Source organism: Salvia hispanica, chromosome 2, assembly GCF_023119035.1.
Source record: "Salvia hispanica cultivar TCC Black 2014 chromosome 2, UniMelb_Shisp_WGS_1.0, whole genome shotgun sequence".
NCBI lineage: Eukaryota > Viridiplantae > Streptophyta > Magnoliopsida > Lamiales > Lamiaceae > Salvia > Salvia hispanica.
Genome location: NC_062966.1, coordinates 11,254,644 through 11,282,618, shown reverse-complemented (window position 1 = coordinate 11,282,618; position 27,975 = coordinate 11,254,644). Strand labels below are relative to the sequence as shown.

The following is a 27,975-nucleotide window of genomic DNA, read 5'->3' as shown; positions in this document are numbered from 1 at the left end:
ATTTTAAATTTTTAGACAAACAAGGTCTTGTACTAAATACGTTTTGTTTCATTAGGTCATTTTAAGAAAAATAATAAGATCCTTGTGCAAATATAATTTTATTTTATTAAATTATTTTACATTTTTTATTTCATTGTGTCTTTATAATAATGGACTTTAATTTAAAAGATTTATATACTTTTATTTTTAATTTGTTTGGATCTATATTTAATAGAGTTCACTATTTAATTAATATATCTTGATTTAGTTAAAATAGTTTTTCTAGTAGTATATTTTACAATTAATTTAGTTGCCATATTGCTAAAAATTATTGGAAATGAATTTTTTTATTAATATTGTGTATTACTCCATCAACTTATAAATGTTTTAATTTTTCAATAATAGTAATACAAGAAATAAATACTCCATAAATTAAACCCCGAAGCCCTTACACCCATCCACCGTCGTGCTCCGTCGTGGCGCCGCCGCCTTGGTTTACCGATTAGTCGTCGAGTAGCTGCCGTTGATCAGACTTTACAGTCAGTTCTGACTCCCGGCGGGAGAAGTGATGGAAACCGAGCTGCCCATAGAGCCGCAGTCGCTGAAGAAGCTAAGCTTCAAATCCCTAAAGCGTTCGCTCGATCTATTCTCTCCTACCCACGCTCAAATTCCGCCACCCGATGCCCAAAGGTTTGTGGGAACCTCAAATTTAAACTTCATCGATTATTGCCGTTTGAATAGTATTTTTGGAGTTTCATTAGATAATGGGGCAATGTATCCCTAATTTGAATAAATAACTAGTTTTTCTTTTCTCCGTCTGCAGCGCCAGGATTCGAATAAGTCATAAGGTGAGTGCTGAATAACTCATGTTTTTTCCAGTGCTGAATAACCCATGCTTAGATGTGTATCAAATGTGTCTTTCGAAAAGTTGGGTGTTGTACATTTTCTATTAAGAGTATAGGCGAAGTGTACCTGGCTTTACGACCCCACAAACCACTCTCCCCCATTACGAATTACTTGGATTTCGCTTCTATTCGGGTGATCAAGCCCTTTCTTGATGCTAAATATTGCTTTGGAGGCAAAACCCTACCAAATATTTTAATTTGAAAGGGAAAGAAGTGCCTTTTACTGGGAACTTGTTTGTATTGGTGTAGATGTCAAGAATTGGATGAGTTCCGTTTAGTAATTGGATGAGTTCCGTTTAGTGGCTCAACTGTGATGTGGCTATACGAGTTAGGCCCCTGTAGAGACAGCTGAACATTATTTTCTGAAACGTCTACAGCTATCTCCCTCTCGCCGTTGCATAAATACAACTATACTGGTTACTTTAGAGAGTTTCGATTCTCATTTTTATGGTGTTTTGTGCTGTAGCTGAATTCCGAGTATGTACAAGTGAAGACCTCGTCATCTGAACATGCTGCTAATGCTGCAAAGAGTCAAGCACAGCAAGCACCTACTCCCTCCAATGCCCTTGCACTTCCAGGTATTGCAACCACTGCCAATTTTCAACCCTTATAGCCGTTAGTTTGTTGATTGGCATCTTTTATTTTCATCTATCTAAAGCGATCACACAAAATTATTGAATTGGGAATTTCACTGAAACACAATTACCATCACTATCTTTCTACTCGATATAGATAAGCCGAAGGGTTAGCTACATGTCAGATTTTATCTGTTAAGACCTGCAGCAGTTACACGGGCTTTTTCACATTAACGCTTCCATTATTATTTCCCATGTCCCGTCTTTGTTTTGGTCTATACCTGGTATTGATCTGTAAACATATCTGCAGGTCCTGAACAATCAAATAATACCCAGATGGGAGGGCCACCGAAGGATCTGGTGTCTAGTTCAACAGGGCAACCCAGGGGCTCGTATGTAACTTTTAGGACTTCTTTTCCTACTGAATATTACTTTTGTCTACACCCCTATATACCTTCATCACTTACTAGTTACTAGTGCAGAAATTTAGGATTTAAAAAAAATAATTATGGTGTATTTCTCAAAGCACCATATTAAAAATGTACACTCACTGCACACTGCATCTTTCTGTAACATACAGCTATTGAAATTGTGGATGTTTGGTGCAGAGCGGATGTTGGTGGTCAAGGAAGGAGCTCAGCTATAGTTTCTTCCCATATCTCATCTGAAAGGTCTTCTATTTGTATCTTTTACTTTTTTCTATAATGTTAAATATACAGATTTATTATATATGAAGTATTGAACACACATGCTTAATGGTCACGGGATAATGTCTCAACATTCAAATTGTACACTTCGGAAGGATCACTAGCTAGCTACAAGGACTTTGCTTGAGCTGAATAATGAATACTATAATCTATCATTAGTTTTAAATGAAGAAGCGTTAAGCTTCACCTTTGTCGCATTTGGGAAGGCAGAAGGCACCATCATCCCTGCGATTAATATTTTGTTCTGTTGGATGAACAGGAACATGTCAACTTCTGCCATCATGGAAAGGATTCCAAGCAGATGGCCTCGTCCTGTTTGGCATGCACCCTGGAAGAATTACAGAGTGAGATTCTATTTCCATGTCTCACTGATACACTGGTAGCGATTCCTTTTGATCTTTCAACATGTCTTAAACAAGCTTTGATCTCTCTAGGTAATCAGTGGCCATTTGGGATGGGTGCGGTCTGTTGCCATTGACCCAAGTAACACTTGGTTTTGCACAGGATCTGCTGATCGGACAATCAAGGTTAGATTTACATATCTTGTTTTTCTTTAAAACTGTTCACCTCCGCGCCCTGAGAAATTTTTACTGAATGGAGATGATAAGTTAAGTGATGTGAATATTTAAGGACCTGGTTACACTCTAAAGACTTGGTGCGAACAGTTCCCTTTTTTTCCGCTCTTGAAGTTGTGATTGGATAAGATATTGCTTACATAATACAGAGCCTAACACAAATAGTAAGAGAGATATTGAAGTTCGTTTTCATATCATTTGGTACTTGAGAGTTGGGAATATTTTGAATGAATCTGGCCACGCATCCATGGACAATTAATGCCATTATATAATTGTTCTTGTTGGAAAATCAACTGTCTATTTCTATTTGCTGGGCATTTTGCTGTTGAATCTGAATTGAATGGGCTAAGTATTTGTTAGTGATTGAAGATTTGACATTCATGTTCTGTTTATGTTCCCATAAAACCAGTCACATAAAAGAGCAGGAGTAACATAAACAACAATACCTGTGTATTCAGTTTAGTCACACAGATACATAGATACTATCTTACTTCGAAGGAAAGAGACCTCGTACATGCTAATACTTCAGGTCCATATGATTTGCGAATGCCTCTTGCCCGTCTTCCTATTTGTAGTTGGTTATATTTGTCATGAGCTAATATGTCATCATCCAGAAAATTCAACACATTTTGTTCCCATATTCAAGCATTTCTTTTTCTTTTCTTTTTTATTGATATGTGTGCAAGTCATGTCCTCAATTCCTTTCTGCTGTATTCTTTCCGTTCATTAAATTTTCTTTCTTCTGTTGTGGCAAGATATGGGACCTAGCAAGTGGCCGATTGAAACTAACACTTACTGGTCACATTGACCAAGTACGAGGTAGTTTAGTTTTTCTTTTTGTGTTGTTCAATTTTTTAATCAGTTGGTGATATGAATATAAGAACAAAATTTTCTCACAGGTTTGGCTGTTAGCAACAAGCATACATATATGTTTTCTGCCGGTGATGATAAATTAGTAAAATGTTGGGACCTAGAGCAAAATAAGGTAGGTCATGCAATCTTACAGCTTCTTCAGCTGAGTACATCTATTGGATAATTGTAATGCTGCTCACTTTTTATTTTTAGGTTATCCGTTCTTATCACGGTCACCTTAGTGGTGTTTATTGCTTGGCGCTTCATCCTACTATTGACATTTTGCTTACGGGAGGTCGAGATTCTGTGTGTCGGGTATGTATTACATTTTACACTCGCATGGTACTTCTTTTCGCTGACTATGTAGTAATCTAGTTTCAGTGATGGTTTTAGGTATGGGATATCCGTAGCAAAGCACAAATTCGTACACTTCCTGGGCATGATAATACTGTTTGTTCAGTATTCACGAGACCTACGGCAAGTGCTTATTTTGTACCTTGGAAAGTAGCATTACTATCAAAAGTATCTGCTGTAAGGCGTAAGCTAACAATTACTCTTTCAGTTATAACTCATGGCATGACTTGTTCTTGCAGGATCCACAAGTCATTACAGGTTCCCATGATTCAACAATAAAGTTGTGGGATCTTAGAACTGGTATTTGTTTTTTAAAGTACTTGTGCAATTTGATACTGTAATTATTTCATCTCTCTTTTCTAAAGTCAAGGTCCTTGTTGTCTCAGGTAAAACAATGTCAACCCTGACACACCATAAGAAATCTGTACGAGCTATGGCTCCACATCCTACAGAGTAAGCATTTATATATGGGAGTTAACTTGTACTACCTTTTTGCCCATATGGCCTAAGTTCACATTTCCTTTTCCAGGGATGCTTTTGTATCTGCATCCGCTGAGAATATCAAGAAGTTTAGGCTTCCAAGAGGAGAATTCATGCACAACATGCTGTAAGTTTCTTAGTTAAAAGGGAGGATGGTTTCTTTCTAAATAGTTGTCACAAATAAGTACTAATACTATATAAGAGAAGACCAAAGATCCGAGCCATATAATATCTCAATTCTGATACAAGGTGCTTATTCGATCGAATATACTTAAGTGATCTAAGAGAATGAATTATTTGATGTATCCAGACTAATACCATCCAAAGTCATTTCATGCTTGGAGTATATATGGTTGCGTATAGATGATAATTTTCTTCAATTGAAATTCTCTCCCGATTCACGTGAATCTAAATGTATTCCAAACTCATAGTTGAGTACCTAATTACATTTTTTCTTCATGCAGCTCCCAACAGAAAACCATTATTAATGCCGCAGCAGTCAACGAGGAAGGTGTACTGGCCACAGCTGGTGAGTTACAGCAAACATGAAAAAATGTCTTTCCCCCTTCTCAAAGGGTTTCCTTTTTGTGCTCAGCTCATTCCACCTTTCCTGTTTTCTACAATTAATCGATAATACTAGACACGATTTTTTACTTCCGTTTCCTTCCATTTGATTTATCTTAGGGGATAATGGAAGTCTATGGTTCTGGGACTGGACAAGTGGTCACAATTTTCAACAAGCACAAACAATTGTTCAACCTGGTATGCATTTATAAAGTAGACATTTGTTTATCTATTAAATCTGCTTGAGAAGCATCAAACCTAACCCGGATATTATTTCAGGGTCGCTGGAGAGCGAAGCTGGTATCTATTCCATTATGTATGATCTGACTGGGTCGAGGCTTATCACTTGTGAGGCAGACAAAACAATCAAAATGTGGAAAGAAGATGAGACAGCAACCCCAGAAACTCATCCCCTGCACTTCAAGCCACCCAGAGACATGCGACGCTTCTGATCGTGTTTCCTACACAGATTTTCTGACTTGCTTGTTCACTTTCATGTCTCATCTTCTTTGGAGGCTTGATCTATGTTGTAAAATTCGGCTTAATATTTTTATGGGCTCTTCAATTTGCTCGGCAGCTTCATTTTCGATCTGTAGTTTTTTTGTATATTTAAGTTTATGTATAACTTTTGCCCTCCTACTTCTAAATTTTTACTTTTTACTATTTTGATTTTTATTTTAGTTTTTCGTCTTTATGTAAATTATTTACTGCAGTTTTTAAAATCTAAAAATTTTCATACAGTAGTATTCAGCTAATTCATTAGAAATTGTACGGCTTGGCTTGGCTTGGCTGCTGTGAAAACATAACACAATTCTCAAATGAACTTTCTTTGAGTTTCTTAGTAAAAAGAGGTGGCGGTATTCAGCCTAAATAGTAGACACAGGTAATAAATAAGAGACTACTAAAGAATCGAGCCATAGAATTTCTAAAATCTGATACAAGGTTACTTATTAGTTATTAGGTTGATTATACTTATTCGATCTAATGGAAAGATTGTGCCGTATCTAGATTCTAGACTATATACCAATCCAAGTCATTACATGAATAAAATATGATCAATTAACCAATCAACACAACTATTTGAGTATTTTTTGTTCTTCAATACATTATTGGAACAAGACTTATTTGGTGCCAAAATTGTCCAGCATTAAGCGTTCTGTTAAATTTTCAGCTCATGCAAATTATGCAATTATCAGTTTGTTACAAGTATCTTGCTTACGTAAAAATTGTACTCCATTTGTTTGCTTACAACAGGAATAATCCAAACGGGCTACACCAAAAATATAAATACTACTAACATAAATTTTCAACTTATTTTCAAAGAAGGGCCCAACCGGATTCGAACCGGTGACCTATTGATCTGCAGTCAATTGCTCTACCACTGAGCTATGGACCCTTTGCTGTGAGATCCTTATATATGTATAACTAGTAGTATGCAACACTCGAAACTAGTTATTAAACATAGTAATACCATTTTTATTCATAAAAATGTGAGTATTCTATATTTCCATACCTTTTCGGTAGAAAAGAGAAGTTCTCGTTTCGCCTGATAAAGAAAATAACTTTTTTTAAAAAAATTATAGTATTCAATATTCTTTACAATATTACAAAATTTATCGAAAAAATCAGCTAACAAAAGCACTGTGTTTAATTTCGACGATAAAATTTAAAAACTCTAATCAAGTTCAACTAAATTGAATTTGAACTTAAAGACTTCAACCAACTTGGTTAAATGATATTTTTAAAACTCCAATCAACTTCAACTAGATTGAATATAAACTTAAAGACTTCAACCAACTTGGTTAAATGTACACAGTACACATAGGATATCATAAACATTCTTGAAAAATCACATTAAAAAGAACACTCCATAACTTTGTCGGTGAATAAAAACAAACTAAACATAGAAAGCACACCTGTAAATAGGCTAACTACGATTTCTGTCGAGCTGTTGTTAAAACTTAACCTTCTCTATTTGGCTTTGATTCATTCTCTTTCATTTGTAAGATAAAAAGGTTATTTGTGTTCTTGTTTGTATGATCAACAAAATGTGAGAGATTGCGATAAGATGATAACAAGAGATCAGTTGATGACAAACCAAAAGGAGTCATTTCCCATTTAACTTAAAAGCAGAGGTAGCTTAGTCTTCTCCACTTAAATGGTATAGAAAACTCACGCTTTTATAAATAGAGCCAAAAAAACTCATACTTTTATGAAAAATGGGGAGTATTTTTCAAGTATTACCACTCATCAACACATGAAGCATAACTGCCACAAGAAATGCATATAATAACGCAAAATACATCACCACAAATTTGGTCCAACAATTCTCTCACGCTCTCTACATTAATGTATAGCAGACCTGCAAAATAGTGCGTCTGACAAACTGGTACATCATCCTAAACTTTAAACATGTTCCACATCTACAACCAAATCCATTTGTTCTAGTACCAGACAAGGGGGGGGGGAGTTCCTCATTCAGTTAGACTAGGGGATTTAGAACTCGAAAAGCCTCCTTTGTTAGACCGTAGTAGACAGCTTTGCTGCTATTGTATGTTATGAAGTTCCACCCGAAAGCAGAACCCCCAACAATGTAAGATCCTTGTACCTGACTATCTGGAGGCGGGACAGATGTAACATCGTCCACCAAAGGATTGCCAGCATCTTGTTGATGCTCCTCTGCTTTCTTGGCATCACCAACGTCACCGTTGCTACATTTTTTCAGCTTAACGGAGTTTTCTGTCATTTCTTGGTGTAGTTCCATCAGAAGCTTCATCCCTGAAGGGCATATTTTAGATGATTATGAGATCTACTGTAGAACAGCATAAAATCTGCATTTTTTCATCATTGCATGAATACAAAGATAGATGTGGTCTCTTTAGCAATGTAGCATGTTTTGGGCAAGCTTAATGAAGAAAATAAAACCAGTGTTAGCACTAGACTGGAATAAGGTATATAGAGGCAGAAGTTATGGTAGAAAAATGAATTTTTGTGATATTACAGAAATACGCTCTAACAAGTATTAAGATAAGTGAACTTTAAAATGATTAGGAAGTAAGCTCGTGGTCCTGAAGGAAAAAAAACTCTTTCATGTGCAAGTTGAATAAATCAATGCAAGGATGCAAAAAAATGGAAGGGATCAATTTGGTTAAATAAAAGCCAATCAAGATGATAACTTGATAAGTGTTGTCAAATAGTCCACCCATTGAAAAGAGAACCATAGAGATAATTTGTGGAAGACAAACCATACCTTGACGAATATCATCAGCTGCTTTGCAATTTCGAAAGTCAGGGGTCTTGAGCACCTGCAAGATTGCAAGCATCACAAAATTATCAGACAATGCACTTTATTAACTCACACTCTACAAGAACATTTAGAGATATCACTAGCAATGGAGTTAAATAGCTTAATTAACAACAAACTTAATGTGCACTTCTTATTTCTTAATTTGAAACGCTGCAAAGCATAGCCAGCAAATTTTCTATTAAGTTGTGCTCATCAGAACTTTGACTTCAGATTTTTTTCTCATATAACAAGCAGTTACCATATCACTTGGAAGTTGGAACTACTGCAGGAATATTGACCAAAGAAAATGGCTGAATGGAATAAATACCCTCTTGACAGGAACTTTCAAATTTTCAAACCAATAAAATTTAATGAACCAACCATTTGGTGGCGTACTCATGCGTAGAGATTAGAGATCACATTACCATATAACCGAGTTTATTAATAAGAATTGCTGTAATGCTCACGCATAAAGATAAAACTCTCAAACATGCATCTCTTCAAAAGCTTAAGAAACTTCAGCAAAAGAAGCCATGTCAAAAGAAAAAAACATACTTGCCGAAAAATTAGTTTTACTGATCAGCCTGTTCCCAAATCACCGAGGCATTGCAGACAACAAGCACTATTGTATATTTATCTGGAAAAGGAAAATGAAAAAAAATGGAGTTCCTACATTCTTGTAGTGTTCTTCAGTGATCCCTTTGCTTAATGTAGTAACACTTGTCTACTCATTCAAGAAGATTAAGCTCCAACTCTTCAAAGACACAGTTTTTACATTGCATGAAAATTGAGAATTTCAATTCAACTAAAACGCCCTTTCTGAAATTTCGCAGAAAATACATATAATAGTCAATTAGGAGTAGTTATTAGGTATACTGCTGAGGAAATAAAAAAACAAAACAAAATTCAAGACTGAGAATTTACTCTAAGCAACAAATCCTAGCTTAATGAATTAATAAACGCGGAAAATTGAAACTTAAAAAGGAATCATAGTACATCGAGCTACGCAGGAACTAATTAGTGAAGCTATTATGCTAATTCCCCCTTTAATCATTGGGTTATACAAAAAAGGTTCTGCAATAATAGAGGAGGTGCAGGAAAGCTAAAGGACAGGTAAAGAAAAATCGCAACAGAATTCTGTTAACTGACGAAACAATAAAAAGAGAAATTGGCAGGAAAAACCGCACCTCAATGAAATGGGGCCGAAGGTCTTTGAGAAGTCCTCGCATCTTGTAGTAGGGAGAATCCTGAATCTCATGTTGAAGATGCCTTTTTCTGCTCTGAGGCACGGGTTTGGCTTCCTCCATTGAAGCTCCCTGTTTCTCTCACTCAGTTGACGTCCCAACCGTGATAAAATTGGGAATTTTGCCCAAACTTGCTAAATTCTCACATTGACCCTCTAAAATGTATTTAATCACAAATTCGACCCTCACATGTCAAAATTGGGGACAGTTACAGTTGTAGAGTACTATCTTAGTACTAGTATTTCACAAATAAAAGTTTCCTCTTTTTAATTTATAAATTTTTAAATGCGATTGTATGTCAAATAAACTCATCGATGATACATATTCAATTCTTTATTTAATTTTAAGCATAACAAATTAATTCTATCAACCGAAGAAAATTCTTTGGTAGCCCAAAGCCAGTATAATGCCCTCTCTCTTTTTCTCATAAGCATTCATAAGAGAATAAATTATAAGCTACTGTATATTTAAGCCTTTTGCGCTGATGAAGTGTCCCCCCCGTAGTAGACATTAGTGATAAACGTGAGATGCTTAGATGAAAAATGTGAAGAATCGATCAAGTTGCGATGAACAATCAATCAACCAAAATTGAATAACGAAGAACACAAGGACAACGATATACGTGGTTCGATATTATGTCCGTAAAATTGGATAGTCAAGTTGGGAAAAAGTGAATTTGTGTTTAGGGAAAATGAATACTCTTTTTGTGCATTTGCTGAAAAATGTCTGAGCCCGGGTTCGAACCGGGGACCTCTAGTGTGTGAGACTAGCGTGATAACCGACTACACCACCCAGACTGTATGACATGCTCAACTACATGCCTATTTTATACTTTCTCCGTTCCAGAAAATGCAAACTTTTTAAGTTATCCCATTTACAATCACGCATTTCCTAAGTTTGAAACAGCGTCATCTCTACTTAATTACCTCTCCACTTAACTCACAAATAACACAACATAAAATCTCATGTCGAAAAACAAATGCTTCACATTTAGTTAGATTGGAGGGAGTACTAAATATATAAAAAATAAATTGTAGGTTCCATGCAACCGTAACATCAAAGTTATAAGGAAGGCAAGTAAGCTAAATGAAGTCTGCCACAGTTTTCAGCTTATTACAAGGAAACAGAATTGTCACAAAGTGCACTTAGCCACTAAAAAGCTTCTAAAACACTTCTGGTTTTCCTCTACACTATCAACTTTTAAGTGTATATATATGAATAATTACAGAGAGTGAAGGCATTGATATCCCAGTCTTAAGAACAAATTCAACACAAGCAGAAATGGTGTTTCTGAAATAACACAGCATGAAATATGCACATTGCAGAGGCCTCCCTTTTACAAGACACCACAGCTACAGCAGTTACCTATGGCCTTCTGTTGCATGTCCTCTTGGATGATCTCCAGTTGCATGATGATTTCTTCGAAAGTGGGTCGTTGCTCTGGATTCTTGTGCCAACAATCTTGTAGAAGCCTGCGGTTATGAGCAAGATTTACTAATAGGGTTCACTTACAGTTTCCATTTCAGGCTTTGGACTCTAATAATTTTATGCTGTGTTTATGAATCAGCTCACCCTTTAATTGGTTCAGGATAGACGATGGAGGGTAGATATGGGCGTTCGTCTTCATATGCACGTTTATCTGCCAATTTTTCAGGTTCTTCTTCCCTGTTTGATGGCCCTCCTTGGAACATCTAGAGACAAATGTAATCGGGTTGATAAGTTTTTGGTTCTAGATTCAGAAATGCAATGAAAATTTAGTTATATTATGAGATGCAGTCAAATTACCTCGTGGACTATTAGAGCATAGGAGAAAACGTCGACACTTTTACCATACGCCTCCCTGCGGAATACTTCTGGAGCCATGTAGCGGTCTGGTAAAATATCACAAGCATTTTATAACATTTTTTTGCAAATTGGTTGAATCTACTAATCTCTTTGCTCAAGTAAAAAGAAGGTACATGATCCAGTTCCCCCAGTCATTTTGTAGCCAAAATCTCTTCCGTGTGCAATTTTGCTCAATCCAAAATCTGTAACTTTAAGGCGCCCCGCCTCATTCTGCAAAACGTTTCTGCAAGAAGTGATGTAACTCGAAAATCATGTCTGCTGCAAGTTGAAGGAAAGCCATTGCGAAAGCAAAACTGAATCTAGTTGTACCTTGGTGTTAAATCTCGATGGATTATGGCGTGTGGCTTATGTTGATGCAGATAATTCATACCTCTGAAGAAAATACAAGAAACGGAAATCAACCCAACCCTAAGTGCACATGGCCAATATATACTAGTATAATTTTGCGATATAGTGTGGGTCAGTAACGTGTACCTTGCTATATCCAAAGCATATGCAACTGCAGTTAGTGAGTCGAGTTTTCCTTTCCTTCTAAGTATATCGTATAGACTTCCCTAAAATTTCCACTTACGTAAGCATTAAGGAACACATGTCCGAGAACTATCACGAGTACTGAGAAGGACTTACATTTCGTAGGTACTCGGTGAGGAACACTAGGCGACCTTCAGGTTGCTTCAAAACACCAAGAAACTGCACTATGTTAGGGTGACGCAGTTTTGCCCACAACGTGAATTCCTTAAGAAAGTTGTCCCTGGAGCAAAGAGCAGACAAAATTAAAACATATAATCAAGGACAAATAAAAGTTGCCCACATCTCATATTTATGAGTGAACTATAACATTGAACACCGTCCACAGTTCACTTCATACTTAAAGAAACATCTCTATTACATTACATATATTGATCCAAAATAATTGGACAGATATCACAAGAACTCACTTCACTGTTTTATTTGAAGCAATGGAAGAGCGGATTGTTTTTGCAGCAACTTCTGTACCACGCCACTTGACTAAGTAAACTTCACCATAAGCGCCCTGGCGTTAATTGAGAGCACACACAACACTTAACAGGTCACTTTAAAAGGAAACTAGATAGCCAAGTATGTGGTGAAAGCTTTAATCCTGCTAGGGGGTAACTTTTGGAAGGAGAAAGGGGATAAAAAAATACAATAAACATATGATAAATTTGAATGGATCTACAGGAGGTTGAATCGGTGATCAGGTAAGAGAAATTACTTCACCAATGAGAGTCTTTCCATCCCAGTCGACCTCAGCTGAATCAATTTCCAAACATGGACTTTGAGAATCGACCAAATTCTGTAACAAGCAAGTTGAAGTGAGACCCTTTCTACTGTTTAACCAGAGTGAAACAGTTATTTTTTTGTGCAAATTTTAGCAGAGTTAATTAACAACAATGACAAAGTAGACTTTCATCCCATGACATGGGAAGGGCTATTAAAATCAAAGCTCACTATGTTGACAAAGAGCTGCTGGAAAATCTCAGTAGTACAATCAGGTAAAGGTCAATTTTCATTTTATTATTAGAACCAAATCCTGGCAAGGAGCTACTGAAGAAATATACCGGATCATTTCCCCCATTGGCCTCGAGAATTTCGCAAATATCAGGATGGCCAGATCTACGAGCATCAGAGAGTGGCTGCAAGGTATTCCAATGCATGATTCATTTAGTATGCCTATAATTTTTTACAGTTGAAGTTTTTGAAAACAAATAAAACAATGATTTGACATAAAGACGGGATTGATAACATAACAAAAAGTATTGCAACATTATACTAGTATAATGCAATTTACTGGAGATGAAACTTTACTGCAGGAATGTGAGGTTTGCACTCACAGTTCGACCCCAGCGATCCAAGGAGTTTATGTCAGCTCCTTTCTCAAGAAGGAGAACAACTATTTCTGTGCAACCCTCGCACGATGCCAAATGAAGAGCTGTTCTCCTGTCATAGTCAGCCAGATTAGCACTTACACCTTTCGCGAGCTCCTCCATCACACCGGCTTTATCACCCTTACTCGAACAAAAGAGAAGGCGATACGGACCCCTCCACTCGTTCCTTTGAGATGGCATCAGTTGCTGGGGCAAAAATGATTGAAGAAAACAAAACCTTCAGTTTATTTTTCCCCTAACTATTGCCAAGTGATATCTTACAAGGATATTCATATAGTACTAATACAAATGCAAACTATGGTTTTGAAATTCCTCTTTCTTGAAGATTTCTGTCAATTTATCCATTCTGATATCACAATATACATATTGCCAAGTGTATTACCTTAGTAAGAGATGATTCAAGGCTATGATTTTCCATATGTGCGAGAGAAACAGAGTCAAAGAGACAATTCCACGAACAGTTGGTGGAACAGCTTGAAAGATACGAAGCATTGCTTAATAGAGTTTGATCATGACTGACTGTAGCGCGCAGGTACAGTCCAAAGAGTCGTAGTCAGAGGTCGGCTTATCCAAGGGACAAGTTCGTGATTGCTTTTGGCTGCGATGAATTCCAACTGTAAATCAAATCAGGAAACTTTGGATTCATCGTCGTTGACTGTTTTGTGAAAATAATTGGACGAAAATTCATCTTCTTTTCCCTGCAATTGGAGTTTTTGCTAATTGCTATCTCTGCCATGAATAATTCATGAAGAATAGTAACATTTTCCATGCATGAAACCTCGAGGACATTTATCAAACACAGATGGTTCTTCAACACAACATTTGCATTACTTCTTCACACACCTTCGTATTCTCAACCAAGGTTCAACTAACTAATTTTTGCTCACCTTCTTCTATAATGTAAAAGTGATAAAGAAAAAAATAAATTAAATAGAAGAGGCAACGGGAGAGACGAGAGAAATATATAATTTGTATCCACAATTCTCTATCAACACTAACATCTATATATGACGAAATTTTATTTTTTTCCACAAATTTGAAATTTAGCTCGTAATATTACAAAACTTAGATAGTTGTAGAATTTTTAACCGATGACAAAATACGATTATATTTCATTTATTATTCACATAAGATATGGTTATCAATAACCTACAAAATAATATGGCTATCGATCTTATTTAATGTAGTCAATTTTGACAGACTTGAGGCATCATATTTGTCGATATTTTAGTGTTACTTATTATATAATATAATTTGAAAATGATAGTAACGTGATTACAAAGTTCTTAGAATCAAGATATATATGATTATCAATCTCATCATTTTAATGTAGTCGACTTTTGTTGTCGGTGGAAAAAATTCAATAACTATTTAAGTTCGTGATATTATATTAAAGTTCAAAGTTAAAAATAAATTGTTAGTCTAAGATATCATCTAGCACAACTGGCGGACCACACCAACATTCATGTTAGCTTCAGCCGGCTGCCATGTCCGACTTGACTCTTGAGGGATCATATTCGACGACATTTTAGCATCTTAAAGCAGAAAATAAAAGATGTAGACTCAATTATCAAAGTGATCCTCATAGTAGTATACTAGTATTAGAGCCAGCAGGAGATCTGCAGGCACGCCAAGTTTCAAATATGCCCACATGAATCATTATATGAAAGTCGTAATCTATTAATTATGCCTGAAGCCAACCTAACACGTAAAATAAAATTCCAAAATATATTCGCGCCCCACTAAATAATCAATGACGAAATCATGTGACGCTTTCAACAATATCTTATCACCCACTCTTCACAATTACCCTCCAAAAATAAAATAAAACATTAACTACCCCATTTAGTGTATCACCAATAATTTAAGCGCATAGATATAACTTTTCAGAGATTGGTTTCTCGTAATAGTTAATATTTATAAAATTATATTTTCAATCAAAAAGTTATATAAATTCCAAAATTCAATCCTAATTTTTGTTATTCTACTCTTCCAATGAATGGTGTATTTGTTTATTTGTTCTATGTGTGCAACCATGAAATAATTACTCCCTCCGTTCTACTTTAGGAGTCCCAATTTACTACTTTTGGGTGTTCCACTTTAGGAGTCCCGGTTAGAATATTCCTTAATTGGTAATAAGCCCTATATTCCACTATCTTTTTTCACCAACTTTCTTTTATATTTCTTAAAACTCGTGCCGAACTCAACCGGGACTCTTAAAGTGGGATGGGGGGAGTATATTATTTTAGACTATTTTTAAGTTCGTGGTAAGTAGGATAAAGAGTCACGTAGAAAAGCACTTTGATTTAGTAGTGCCAAGTAGGATTAAAAAATGCACGTAAGTTAGTCGGATATGGTGATTGAGCCGCGACAGAAATTAACAAATAAAATGTAAAGTTTATGATATTATAGACCAATTTTAAAGTTCATAGGAAATATCAAAACTTGGCCAAATTTACGGTTTTTATTACTCCCTCTGTCCCATAATAAGAGTCACACGTTTCACTTTTACTATAAATGGTAAGTAGGTCTTGCATTCCACTAACTCACTTCGCTTGCATTCTATTGTAAAACTAATATAAAAATGGACCTCATATTTCACTGACTTTTTCAATTCACTATTCTTTACATTTCTTAAACTCGTGCCCACATCAAATATGACTTTTATTGTGGAACGGAGGAAGGAGGGAGTCGTTACTTACCCTAACATAAAACATGGTGTAGTACTTCAATGAATTATTACTAACATTTATTGGATTTATGTTAGTTACTTACCCTATCATAAAACATGGAGTAGTACTTTAATGAATTAATACTAACATTTATTCTGTTAGAAAAGAGGAATATGGCATGGAGTGAAATTGCACCACCTTATAAAAATATTACTATATCTCTTATACGAGAAAAAAGAGAATGTTGAGAGATGGAATAAGAAGAGGGATTTATTAACGTAATTAAGAATTGCTAGCTTGCGATTACAATTTAATTCGTCCATCTATTTGATATTGTTTTCGTGTGTCGTAATTGTTCTGTCAACCACTTTAACCCATGGTCTATATTAAATTACATCATACTATGAAATATTATACACGAAGAGTTTGTTTCTTTGTCAAGATTTGATTTGAAAAATTAATCAAGGAAAATCTAATTTGTTTGTCAGGATTCAAATCCGAAAAAATAACTTAGATTCCTAATTTAAGTCGGTCATTAGGAGTCCCATTTTTTTCATGCATAAATTTTAAGGAATATTAAGAAAAGTGGATGGAAAAAAAAAAGTAGAATACGGGTCTCACTTGTAGTATATATTAGTTTTTAATGAAATGTAATGAGTCAGTGGAATATGAAGCCCTATTACCATTTATACTAAATATGAACCAGAACTATTATTTATGGATGGTCTAAAATAGAAAAACGGGACTTCTATTTGCGAACGGGAGAGTATTTGTTTAACTTTTTTACCTGACAAGAAAAGTAATAAAAATATTGAAAAAAAGGAAATTTGTACAATTTTCTAGCATTCTTGTTTCTATTTTCCCAGGTACTCCCTCCGTCCGCGAATAGGAGTCTCGTTTTTCCATTTTAGTCCGTCCGCAAATAGGAGTCTTGATTCATAATTACCATAAATGGTAAAGAGACCTCACGTTCAACTAACTCATTCCACTCACACATCATTTAAAACTAATATATACAAGTGAGACACTTATTCCACTAACTTTCTTCCGCCCGCTTTTCTTAACATTTTTTAAAATTCGTGCCGAAAACAAATGGGACTTCTATTCACGGAATGAGGGAGTATCATTTAAAACTAATATATACAGGTGTGATCCATATTCCACTAACTTTCTTCCACCCACTTTTCTTAACATTTTTTAAAACCCGTGCCAGATGAAAATGAGACTCCTAATTGCGGACGGAGGGAGTATTTTTCATTACTTAGATTCTTTCATATTTAAGTTTTAATACTATCTTATTAGAATAAAATAATAAAATAATAATAATTATTAATATTAACATACTTAATCATTTTAACAATAATTATTCCTAGTAATAAATTTTAATAATTTTTAAAAATATGAATTAAATTTTCTGTAGTACTATCTTATAATTTAATTAGAAAATATTCATCTAATTATTATGTCTATTAGCTAATTAGATTTAAATAATATAGTAAAAATAATTTCAGAATTCCACAAGTTCGTTAACATTGTCAAATGGAGTTCGATATATGCAATAATTTTACATCTCGAAACTAAAAAAAAAAAACAATTATTACACCTCTCAAAATACAGTTTTAAAAAATTAAATGTAATGAATGAATATGTAGGTGGTTCGAAATTATTGCACCTCGCTTAAGCACGTGGGCTGCGTGCTTCTTATACATTTCGAAATAAATAGAAATAAAAACATAGACATAAACTAGAATCTTAGAAGGCACAACGCATAATTAAGAAGCAGATTCGAGAAACAAAAAAGAAATAAAAAAGAAATAAAAGAACTCGAACGAGACCCATGGTTCAACTATGGCATTGACTTAAAAGCTTGGAGGTAGCAGGTATGCTACGTCTTTCAAAGATTTTTATCCTTGGCCATTTTATCCTTTTGTTTTTGTTTTTAGTTATGTGGCCCTCTCAAAATTAACTACTATTGTTTTTGCGGAAGTTAATGTTTTTTTTTTTTTTTTTTTTTCTTTTTTTTTTTTCTATTAGATTTTTACCCAGCTAGTTTGCTTGATTTTGTTTTGAGAATGCTATAAAGACTTGCTCTTTACCATAAAGTTCTAGTTTTTTCCAAAGCGTAATTGCTTGTATCTACGCTTTGTTGCTGAATATTTTTGGTAGCAACTTGATCTGAAAATTAAAACTTTACTATTTCAAGTAGCTTTGGTTGAGTTTGGACGTTGTCTACTTTTTTTCAACCGTTTGTTAGAGTTGGGTTTTGATCCTTACTGTTTGCTTGTTTCCATTTTCTTGCAGTGTTGTTTAGTATAGTAAACAGATTAGAATATTGCCCCTTTTTGGATTTTGTCTTACAGATGCTATCTCCCTTCCCAAAGGGATAATACACTCCATTTGTTCATCCTATGCAATTTTCTTAATTTTTCGATGTGAAGAAATTTGTGTTGGTGTGATTGGAATCATAGGCATCAATGTCTGTTGCCTGCTGTGTACCTCTAGTTGAATGTGTGTCCTGTTTAGCCTGCATTCGTTGGGTGTGGAAGAAATTCCTCTACACTGCTGGCAAGGAAAGTGAGAATTGGGGGCTGGCAACGGCCAGCGAATTCGAGCCCGTCCCTCGGCTTTGTAAGTACATTCTATCTGTCTACGAGGATGATCTCAGGAACCCCATGTGGGCCCCCCATGGAGGGTATGGGATGAACCCTGACTGGATGTTGAAGAAGAAAGACTACGCGGACACTGAGGGGAAAGTGTCTCCCTACATGATCTACCTCGATCATGACAATGAGGATATAGTTTTGGCGATCAGGGGTCTTAATATGGGGAAGGAGAGTGATATTCTTATGTTACTGGATAACAAGCTGGGGCAGACGACATTTGATGGGGGGTATGTGCACAACGGGCTGTTGAAGGCGGCTCAGTACGTTTTGGAGGAGGAGTGTGAGGTGTTGAGGGAGCTAGTTAAGAAGTATCCAGATTATAGTTTGACGTTTGCTGGGCATTCGCTGGGAGCAGGGGTCGTGACGTTGCTGACAATGCTGGCAGTTAAGAGTAGGGATAAATTGGGGTACATTGAGAGGAAGAGGATTAGGTGCTTTGCTATTGCTCCTGCAAGGTGTATCTCTCTGAACTTAGCAGTTAGATACGCAGATGTCATAAATGCAGTTGTGCTGCAGGTAACGAATGTTACATTCCTGTGATTTAATTTTGTTGTATTGCTTCATTAAGGTCACAATGATAATGTGTTAATCAACATGAGCACATGGTTATAATTAAGTGATTGAGTTTAGATGAACTATAGCTGGTGGCCTTTTAGGTGCCTCGTTAAATTTCTGCTTGCCCACAAACTAAAAGATTACGGAATGGGATGACTTGTAAGTTTATTTTGAGTGCATTCTTTTAATAAGGGATTATTTAGGATTACTCATCCCCTTACTCCTCCAAGATGATATGAATGGCCGAACTACGGCTTATATACTCCTCAAATTTCTAAGCATACTCTGCCTGCACATTTTTGTATAATAATATAAATCCAATTTCACCTTTCTTGTTCAGGATGATTTCCTTCCACGGACAACAGTTGCGCTGGAACATGTATACAAATCACTTTTTTGGTAAAAGATCTCAGTTCTTGCCTGATTTTAGCATTAGTTTATCTTTCTCAAGACGAGTTTTACTGTATGAGGTGGTGATCTTTAATTAATTTGATTTGCTAGACGATATCTTTAATACTAGTAGTATAACTTTTTAAATCACAAAATCATAACTTTTTACACTTTTATCTTAAAATTCCTCCTTTTGGTTCCTTCTTTGTTCGACGTTTTAATGCAATAGAGGAAACAACCAATTCTTATGCATGTCAATTGTCAACCATGGTCAAGATGATTTATTGAATCCTGTAGCATCCTCATATTCAAAACGTTTCATCGTAAAAACTGCATTATGTTATTTGCAATTTTGCACACAGACTCTATAAGTATTCTCAGGCAACTAGGAATATAAGGGACTAGAATACATTAGGGTTTGAAATTTTAGCTCAAACAACGCAACACAATTATACCGGTCTGAGATAAAAATTGGAGGTCATGTAGTCTGGTCATGGCTGACGCCCAGCAGTCGGTAGCCTCAATCCAATGCACGCAAACTTTGTGTACCAATTTGCAATAGTTAAAGTTTATGCTTGAAGATGTAAAATACTTAAAAGTTCTAATTTTAACTACAAACTGCTTTAAGGTTTGTGTAGGGTTTTGCAGTTAACTTCGTTCGTATTTCTATATTGGAAACTACTGATATTGGAGTTTGATAAAAAAAAATTCTCATTAGGCTCTTTGAAGAGGGTGCTTACTGCATACTTTTGACGGATTGGATAATTTTGAGCTTGGTTGATCATCTATCCTTTAAGTACTCAATCACGTGTGTTGTCGATATAATCTATATAGTGGACGCCTCATTGCAGAATAACTTATCCATACTTATCTTGGTTTTAATTACTGCTACATAATAAGGTAATTTCAAATTCCACAAAAGTAGAATTTCTATCAATCACAGAAGTTGTTTTAATTGTAAATGCCAGAAAATCTTTTTGACACTACTTGTATCTTAAATTTCCTCCTTTTGGTTTCTTCTCAGTTCGCCGTTTTAATGCAATAAAGGAAACAACCAATTCTTATGTATGTCACCCATAGTCAAGATGATTTATTGAATTCTCTAGCATCCTCATATTCAGAAGGGTTAATTGTAAAAACTGCATTAGGTAATTTCAGGAAAAAGAAATATAGGAGGCTAGGATAAATTTAGGTTTGTAATTTTATCTCGAACAATGCTAGAGACTGAAACTGGTCTTGGTAAAAGTTGGAGGTCATGGAGTCTGGTCATGGCTGCCACCCAGCAGTCGGCAGCCTCAATCCGATGCAACACTTTTAGGTTTGATGGCACGCACTGTCTTTGTGTACTAATTTGCAATAGTAAAGTGTTCATACTTGAAAATGCAAAAATTTGAAGTTCTGATTTGAACTCCAAACTGCTCTAAGGTTTGTGTAGTGTTTTGCAGTTAACTTCATTCGTATTTCTATATTGAAAACTACTGGTATTGGAGTTTGATAAAAAAAAAAAAATAACTGTCATTAGGCTCCTTGAAGAGGGTGCTCACTGCATACTTTTGACAGATTGGATAATTTTGAGCTTGTCTGATCATCTATCGTTTAAATACTCAATCACGTGTATTGTCGATGTAGTAATCTATATGGTAGACGCCCCATAGGAGAATAACTTCCACATGTGATCTTGGTTTTAAGTTTTAACTACTGCGTGTATTGTACTATTGTCGATGCAATCTATATGGTAGACGCCCCATAAGAGAATAACTTATCCATACGTGATCTGGGTTTTAATTACTGCTACATAATAAGGTAATTTCAGATTGCACAAAAAGTAGGATTTCTATTAATCACACAATCTGATGTTCTCTTTGGTAGTTTCCCGTGCTTGTTGTGCATAACGTGTTTAAAAGATACGTGCACAGTCGAGGAGAAGATGCTGCAAGACCCGAGGAGACTGTACGCTCCCGGTCGTCTCTATCACATAATTGTGAGAAAACCCTTCAGGTTTGTCTCAACATGCATAAAATCTACTTTTTTCTTCTTTAAAATTTGTATTCAAGGAACTGGAAGACCAAGAAAAATAACTCTATACCCATCTAAAACAACACGAAAGCAGATGCTTTTTCCACCCTTTGATATATATCTTCCTCAAAATTTGTTCGTGCAACTAGAATATGAACGTACATATCATATTATAAGGCTTAATCAACATGTCCTAAGTGATTACGGAAACATAGTAAATTGAATATCATGATTTCTTCATCGTATGAGCAGATGCAAAAGAATCACGCCCCTTGTAAGAACAGCAGTTCCTGTGGATGGGCGGTTTGAGCACATGGTTCTCTCCTGCAACATAACATCAGATCATGCTATCATTTGGATTCTACAGGAATCAGAAAAAGCACTCGACGTAAGTTTTGTCATTTGTAATTGCCACACTAGTTTTAAATTGTTGCAAATGTAACTAGTGATGCTATAAACGCAACGTTGTAAAAGTAGGTGGCAATTGCAAATTCTGGTAAAGGTTGTGTTGTGTTTTTTGTGGCAATTAAGGCGAAGAACGTAGTGATTGCTTCTCCGATCCAATGATTTTGACTTCTCTTAGTGCAGTGTATGATGGAAAAGGAGCGCGTGATGAGCATTCCAGCAGAGCAGAGGATGGAGCGGCAGGTGTCGCTTGCCAAAGAACATAGGGACGAGTACAGGGCGGCCTTGGAGAGGGCCGTTGCTCTGGATATTCCCCGCGCACACTCACCTTCTTACGGAACGTTCAGAGACATGGAGGAAGGTCAGAATTCGAGCATTCCCAGTGATTATTCATAGCTTTTGGATTCAGTTGGTAAATTTGTTGCAGAAAATGCGTGTGAGAAAAATCGAATGATGATTCATTCTTTGATCATATTCAGTGGGTAATTTTCATGTATCTGTGTAATAACCCACGCAGTTCGTGCAAGGGATTATCACCTGAGTTTTCCGGCGACCAAAACCAATAAAAAGGAAAATTATTCTTTTATGTTTCTATGCTATAGTATCCTTATTTGTTTCTCATAATAAGTTTTGACTAATACTAAAATCAATAGAATTGGATTTATTAAAATGAATTAATTCTGAGTTATTTTAATTTATAACTATGTCGGCCCCAAAGTAATCTTCACCAATAATTTATACTCTTGCATGTATGCACCAAAACACCCATTTCTTAGTATAATTTATTCAAATGCTATAAGCTCTAAATTGTTTAATTCTAAATGATAAATGCAAAATTAAACTCAAGTACCACACAAAATTAACTAAAGACAATTAGTAGTGGAACACAAATAAGAAATTAATAAATGATACTTAGTACATTTTTTTTTTTGAAACTAAGAATATCAGATTAGACAAAATTGAGATTAGGGTGAATCTGATTTAAAATTTAAAAATTTCTTTAAAATATAAATAATGTAAAATTATCACAAATTCACACGTTTACATACATACATAAGAAAATACAATCCTATAGCTAGTAATGATATCTAATTATCTATACTGCTTAATTCACTATACTAACAACAGTTATAATATCACTAGCCTACTACATCCAAGAGATTGCATAAAATATCAGCTACAACCATTTTCCTTGCTTCTGCTCCAGGCTTTCAACAGCTCCTGATATTTTGATATGATCATCTTTATTCGTTTTGATTGTGGATCGAGTGACTTACTAATCTACAGTTACTGCCTCTTCCGTCTCCTCTTCATGATGAGGTTGCACGTTTTCAACAAATTCCCCTGCAAATATCACAAAATTCGGGGATGGGAGATTTGGATGAGTGAAAAAATGTCGTTGCATAATCAAAGCAACATCATATGTAGAGGGACTTAAGTACCATGCAATCTTTTGACAAATCTCTCGAACTCCATGAAATTTTGTTCCTCCATCAACTGCGGTGTTAGCCTGAGGTAGGTAAATGCAGATAAATGTCTTCCATCTAAGTCCCCAAAAGGTTTTGCAATGTCAAGTATTTTGTTGTAGCCTTCTTTGTCGTAGCATGGAAGAGCATTTTCACTTGCAACTGGTATGTCGGCATCCCAAGCAGCATTTAGCACCTAAAATGTTTATACATAATTCATTTCAGACCTTGTTCTCGAACACAGACATATACATATCTGCACATACCAAAGTTCAATTTCTGATGCTAACCTGCCACACCAGTCCTTCTGGATCTGCTAGTGCCTCTGGAAAGTCTTCGTGTTGATCCAATGTTCGTAGCTCAACACATGTAAAATTAAGAGTAGCCTCGTGCTTTTTTAGTACTGATGCTATAGTAGCATAACCATCGCGATTGGCAGGATTGTAGAAACCCGCAGTTAACTCTGCAGCGTGACTAGCAGTTTTGTACCACCAGTGGATGCCAGAGAGCTGATAACCAACAAAAACAGCAGTGATTAACGGTGATGTTCATATCAGAGATCATAAAGAAATAGTTCACTGACCTTCACTGCAATAGGCGTCTCTTCAAAGGCAATATTTGCCATGGCTAGAACTCGATCAGCATGGTCAACCAAGACTCCGGAATACCATTTTAGAAAGAACCGACCATAGAGACTATTGTATTCACCTCCATCACAAAAGAATCGTGTATCTTGTGGTTTGGAGTTATAGGAACCTGCATTATTAGGTGCTCTACCCCAAATCAAGTGTCCCCTTGCCTCTGCTGCCTTTACTAAACTCTCCATCAAGTATTTATCATAGCACTAGGAGAAAAAAGAAAAGTCCATTTCACAAACTGCATTATAGTAATATGCTAAATCTAAAGGATCGACGACACGAACAATCCTGATATGATATTCAAGACAGTGCAACCAAAAACTACCTGAAATTCACCAATACCAGGATATTCCCAGCCATGGTTCGCCGGATAAGATGGATACCGCAGCTCCCCACATGCTCCAAGCCCTATTTCAATTTCAGAGATAAATCCATCCTCAAAGAACTCATTGAACTCTACTCGGAAGCTTCTCATATAATCAAAATAAACCTACAAATTGTCATCATTTACAAGTTAATAGTTCTATAATATTAATTTCAAATTCAGACAGCTAATCCAAAAGTGCAAGAGTAAGAAAAATATCAGTGGCTTGTGAACTTATGAACAACTTTACCTATGAGAGAACATCGTTCCAGTTGGAAAAGGAATTAGCATAATGGACTAAAATATTGTAAAATTAAGCCAAATGTCACAGTAAGAGCATACAAATATGTCAATAGGGTTGAGCTGCTAAATGAAGTTCTTACCTCAATAGCATTTCTACCTTCCAAAACCCGTTGTTTGTCAATTCCCCAAGTGAGGCATTCATGGTTGCGTCTTCCCTCTATATCTGTGAAGAAAATATCGGGATTTTTACTACCAATTTCCATGATCCATTTTGGAAGCGGAATATGAACATCATCGCCAACATTGCCTCCACATTCATGAAAAGACATAACCACCTATGTGAACATATACACAGTAAAAACCAAAGTAGCCTAAAAGAATGCCACTATGCTATATAAATCACTCACTTGCAGCTTGAGATCGAGATCTCGTACAATCTGAAACAGCTTCCTATAGCCGGACCAGTTATACTTGTGAGGGGTATGTGCTTCAACTATGCCCCACCAGCAATCAACCATAACACCATCAACATTACTCGATTTGAGGATTCTCAGTTGGTTTATCAAGTTATCAGGATCAACCAACTCACACTCCATATTGATGAGTCCCAACTATTTCAGAAATGAATCAGTGTTACTACTTAAGTTCAATATTAAAGAAGATTAAACGGAAAAAAAAAGAAGAAAAGATGAAGTCATTGCATACATTTAAGCAAAAGTTAATTAATGAAAGTGATGTAACATATAAGAGGTGATTTGCAACTCACAGGTAGCATCACGAAGATAGGAACATAAGGCGTGCCAGTATAGTCTCGCTCCTGAACCTGTGGAACAACGATGGTCATTGGTGACATCAAAGATGAGCAAAACCAGCAAAATACTACTATTTCAGGAACTGATTTCTGATAGAAGTTCTAACTTAAATAGATGGACGAAAGCTAATTGAAATTATAAACAAAGTGGAATGCAAGTTCCACATTTGCTTTTCAGAAGTTAATTTAAGATAAGCTCCGTTAACTGATTTTTACACAATGCTATTCATAAAAACATAAAAGTTGAAACTAAACACCACTGCAACTTAAATTTCGAAAATGAGTATCGGAAAAAATCAAGGCATTGTAAGTCTCAGCAAAGAATATAAATTTTCATGTCCTCCTCCATCAGAACAAAAAGATTAACCTGGTGGTTCTTGGGAGAAGCAGACGGCGGATCATCTTCCTTGATTTCCTCCGCAGCTTGTCCGACTATTGCGCGACAGAGAAGGGCAGATTTCAGAGTAGCGCTTCTCAATTTTCCGGAACAGGGTTGAACTACTTTCCGGTCACTGCGAATTACAATCGGAGAGAGATGCGGAAGCGCCACTGACGGAGCAGAATTCGCTGCGCGGAATAGCGTAGAGGTGCGTGAAAGATTAATAGCCATTCTTAATTAGTTATATATGTGTCTGTAGTTTATTAAGATTTTGCATTAGCGAGTGACATATATATACGGAAGGAGCTTTGAGGGATCCGAGGACCCCTCTTACTTCAAACTTCAAACAATCAAGATTCATTTTAGAAATCAGTAAAACCGTATGATAAGGTTTTTATTTTCAGGTCCAACAGAAATTAAAGACTCGCCAATCAATATTCAGGTTAATCTTTTTTTTAAAAACAAAATTTTAAAATTTATCTATATTTTAGTAAATATTAAAATCCTTTATTAATAATCTAAATCACTTCAAAATATATTTTTAATAACATGTTGACATTCAGTCCTTGCTCATGTTCATTTCAATTATTTTCATGTCCCGACCTCCATTATGATTAAGTCATTGTTTATATGTATACCTTTTTATTTACCATCTTTTGTTTATTCTTTTAAGAATGTATAGTAAGATAAATGAAAAATAATACTCCTACTACTTCATCTTTTTAATTAGTACTCCGTAAGTTCCCCAAATATTATCCCACTTTTTGTTCCGGCACGAGTTTTTAAAAAATGTAATGAAAAGTGAGTTTGAAAAAAATAATAGAATGTGAGTCCTACTTTTATATATTAGTTTTATAATAAAATGTGAGTAGAAATGAGTTAGTGGAATATAGGGTCCACTATAAAAAATGGTAAAAATTGAAATGAGACAAACTTTATGGAACGGATAGAAATAGAAAACTGAGACAAACTTTCAGGGACGAACGTAGTATATTTTTAAAAAAGACCGAAGGAAATATTAGCGCTGGTTGGACATCAACATTTTGGGTCGTTAGAGCATTCACAATGCCGGCTAGCCGGCTAGCCGAACCACTACAAGCGGCCAGCCCGAAATCGGCGAGAAAATCGGCGTGGGCTAGCTGGTTGGCTGGCGCTGGCCGCCATTGTGGCGTGCCGATCGGCCAGCGCCCTTTTTCGTTTTTTTTTTTTAAATTTTTGAAAACCTATATAAACGCGATTTTAATTTCATTTTCATTTGCACCACTTGTTTTAACGAGTTTTCTCTCTCTCTAAATTTCTGTACAAGAGCATCATCGAGCGATGGATCACAACGAGTCCAGTCCAGCGACGAGTGTGGGATCTGGATGAGGCCAGATGGGCGGGCAGATGGGCCCAGGATTTAACGTCTCTTGGAATCAGTTGATGGGGATGATGGCTGGAGCGCGGGGGTGGAGGGGGGGGATGCCGTGGGGGATCTCAACTCGAACAAATTATGAGTCTTATCTCTTATATGCATACATAATTTCTCAACTTGGAAAGAATCTGTTAAATTATTTTGATATTTAATTCTGAATAATAATACTAATAATAATAATAATAATAATAATAATCCAAACATGGTTCTTACTGTGGGCTTAGGCCAGCCACAAGATAGCCACTCTCTCTCCCTGCCACGTCATCAGCACTAAAATTCCACCTGCCACATCATCATTTTAAGCAAATAGGCTAGGCTAGCCTAAGCCTAGCCGCAATAAAAATAATTAAAAGACAACTACATTTACGGAATTAAATTTACGAGACATATTAATTTACGGAATTAAACACAAAATTTACAAGACATATTAATTTACGAAATTAAATTTACCAGCAACTGGACAAGCAATAGGCTAGCCACATCACCAACACTATTAAAAAAAACAACTAAATTTACAGAATTAAACAAAAAATACAGAATTAAATTTACGACACATATACGGAAAAATTCATTAATTTAATTTTTTTTAAAAAGTACATTAATTAAAAAAAATTGCATAATTAAAAAAAACCGAGCTTCCACGCACGAGCCCCCGCCGCACTCTACTCCTCACTAATTTTTTAAAA

General features: G+C 35.8%; 5 protein-coding genes and 2 non-coding genes across 11 annotated transcripts; 2 read left to right on the top strand and 5 right to left on the bottom strand.

Moving 5' to 3' along the window:
- The first annotated feature begins 403 nt into the window (after positions 1-403).
- Positions 404-5,654, top strand: LOC125208532 (protein pleiotropic regulatory locus 1-like). The gene is made up of 17 exons (XM_048108167.1): positions 404-669; positions 803-827; positions 1,351-1,462; positions 1,770-1,851; positions 2,068-2,130; positions 2,426-2,510; positions 2,601-2,693; positions 3,497-3,560; positions 3,641-3,726; positions 3,807-3,908; positions 3,987-4,070; positions 4,187-4,247; positions 4,334-4,400; positions 4,477-4,554; positions 4,892-4,956; positions 5,112-5,189; positions 5,271-5,654. Exons 1-17 carry the CDS (start codon positions 548-550, stop codon positions 5,441-5,443), a joined length of 1,440 nt encoding a protein of 479 aa, XP_047964124.1. The 5' UTR covers positions 404-547; the 3' UTR covers positions 5,444-5,654.
- A 661-nt stretch (positions 5,655-6,315) lies between these two features.
- TRNAC-GCA lies at positions 6,316-6,387 on the bottom strand. The gene has a single exon. It is a non-coding gene; the product is annotated as a tRNA-Cys (tRNA).
- An 862-nt stretch (positions 6,388-7,249) lies between these two features.
- On the bottom strand, positions 7,250-9,631 carry LOC125204202. The gene is made up of 3 exons (XM_048102776.1): positions 9,465-9,631; positions 8,242-8,296; positions 7,250-7,769 (listed from the first exon to the last, which is right to left on the bottom strand). The coding sequence occupies exons 1-3, from the start codon at positions 9,582-9,584 to the stop codon at positions 7,474-7,476; spliced, it is 471 nt and encodes a 156-aa protein (XP_047958733.1). The 5' UTR covers positions 9,585-9,631; the 3' UTR covers positions 7,250-7,473.
- Positions 9,632-10,244: 613 nt separating this feature from the next.
- On the bottom strand, positions 10,245-10,318 carry TRNAV-CAC. The gene has a single exon. It is a non-coding gene; the product is annotated as a tRNA-Val (tRNA).
- A 290-nt stretch (positions 10,319-10,608) lies between these two features.
- LOC125208156 (integrin-linked protein kinase 1-like) lies at positions 10,609-14,229 on the bottom strand. The gene is made up of 12 exons (XM_048107732.1): positions 13,656-14,229; positions 13,220-13,459; positions 12,947-13,021; positions 12,601-12,681; positions 12,305-12,399; positions 11,994-12,117; positions 11,841-11,920; positions 11,676-11,738; positions 11,480-11,589; positions 11,307-11,392; positions 11,094-11,212; positions 10,609-10,993 (listed from the first exon to the last, which is right to left on the bottom strand). The coding sequence occupies exons 1-12, from the start codon at positions 13,689-13,691 to the stop codon at positions 10,858-10,860; spliced, it is 1,245 nt and encodes a 414-aa protein (XP_047963689.1). The 5' UTR covers positions 13,692-14,229; the 3' UTR covers positions 10,609-10,857.
- Positions 14,230-17,695: 3,466 nt separating this feature from the next.
- LOC125207695 lies at positions 17,696-22,566 on the top strand. 5 transcript variants are annotated; one of them, XM_048107149.1, is made up of 6 exons: positions 17,696-17,825; positions 18,469-19,124; positions 19,504-19,562; positions 21,423-21,551; positions 21,822-21,957; positions 22,158-22,566. In XM_048107149.1, the coding sequence occupies exons 2-6, from the start codon at positions 18,618-18,620 to the stop codon at positions 22,368-22,370; spliced, it is 1,044 nt and encodes a 347-aa protein (XP_047963106.1). In that variant the 5' UTR covers positions 17,696-17,825; positions 18,469-18,617; the 3' UTR covers positions 22,371-22,566. The 5 variants fall into 5 exon arrangements, with proteins under 5 accessions (XP_047963106.1, XP_047963104.1, XP_047963103.1 ...); XM_048107147.1 differs by having other exon boundaries at positions 18,414-19,124; XM_048107146.1 differs by having other exon boundaries at positions 18,306-19,124.
- A 388-nt stretch (positions 22,567-22,954) lies between these two features.
- On the bottom strand, positions 22,955-26,158 carry LOC125204212 (beta-amylase 2, chloroplastic). Its single transcript, XM_048102805.1, has 9 exons — positions 25,864-26,158; positions 25,452-25,508; positions 25,093-25,296; positions 24,826-25,020; positions 24,404-24,568; positions 24,024-24,284; positions 23,731-23,949; positions 23,417-23,636; positions 22,955-23,318 (listed from the first exon to the last, which is right to left on the bottom strand). Exons 1-9 carry the CDS (start codon positions 26,104-26,106, stop codon positions 23,251-23,253), a joined length of 1,632 nt encoding a protein of 543 aa, XP_047958762.1. The 5' UTR covers positions 26,107-26,158; the 3' UTR covers positions 22,955-23,250.
- Positions 26,159-27,975: the final 1,817 nt, after the last annotated feature.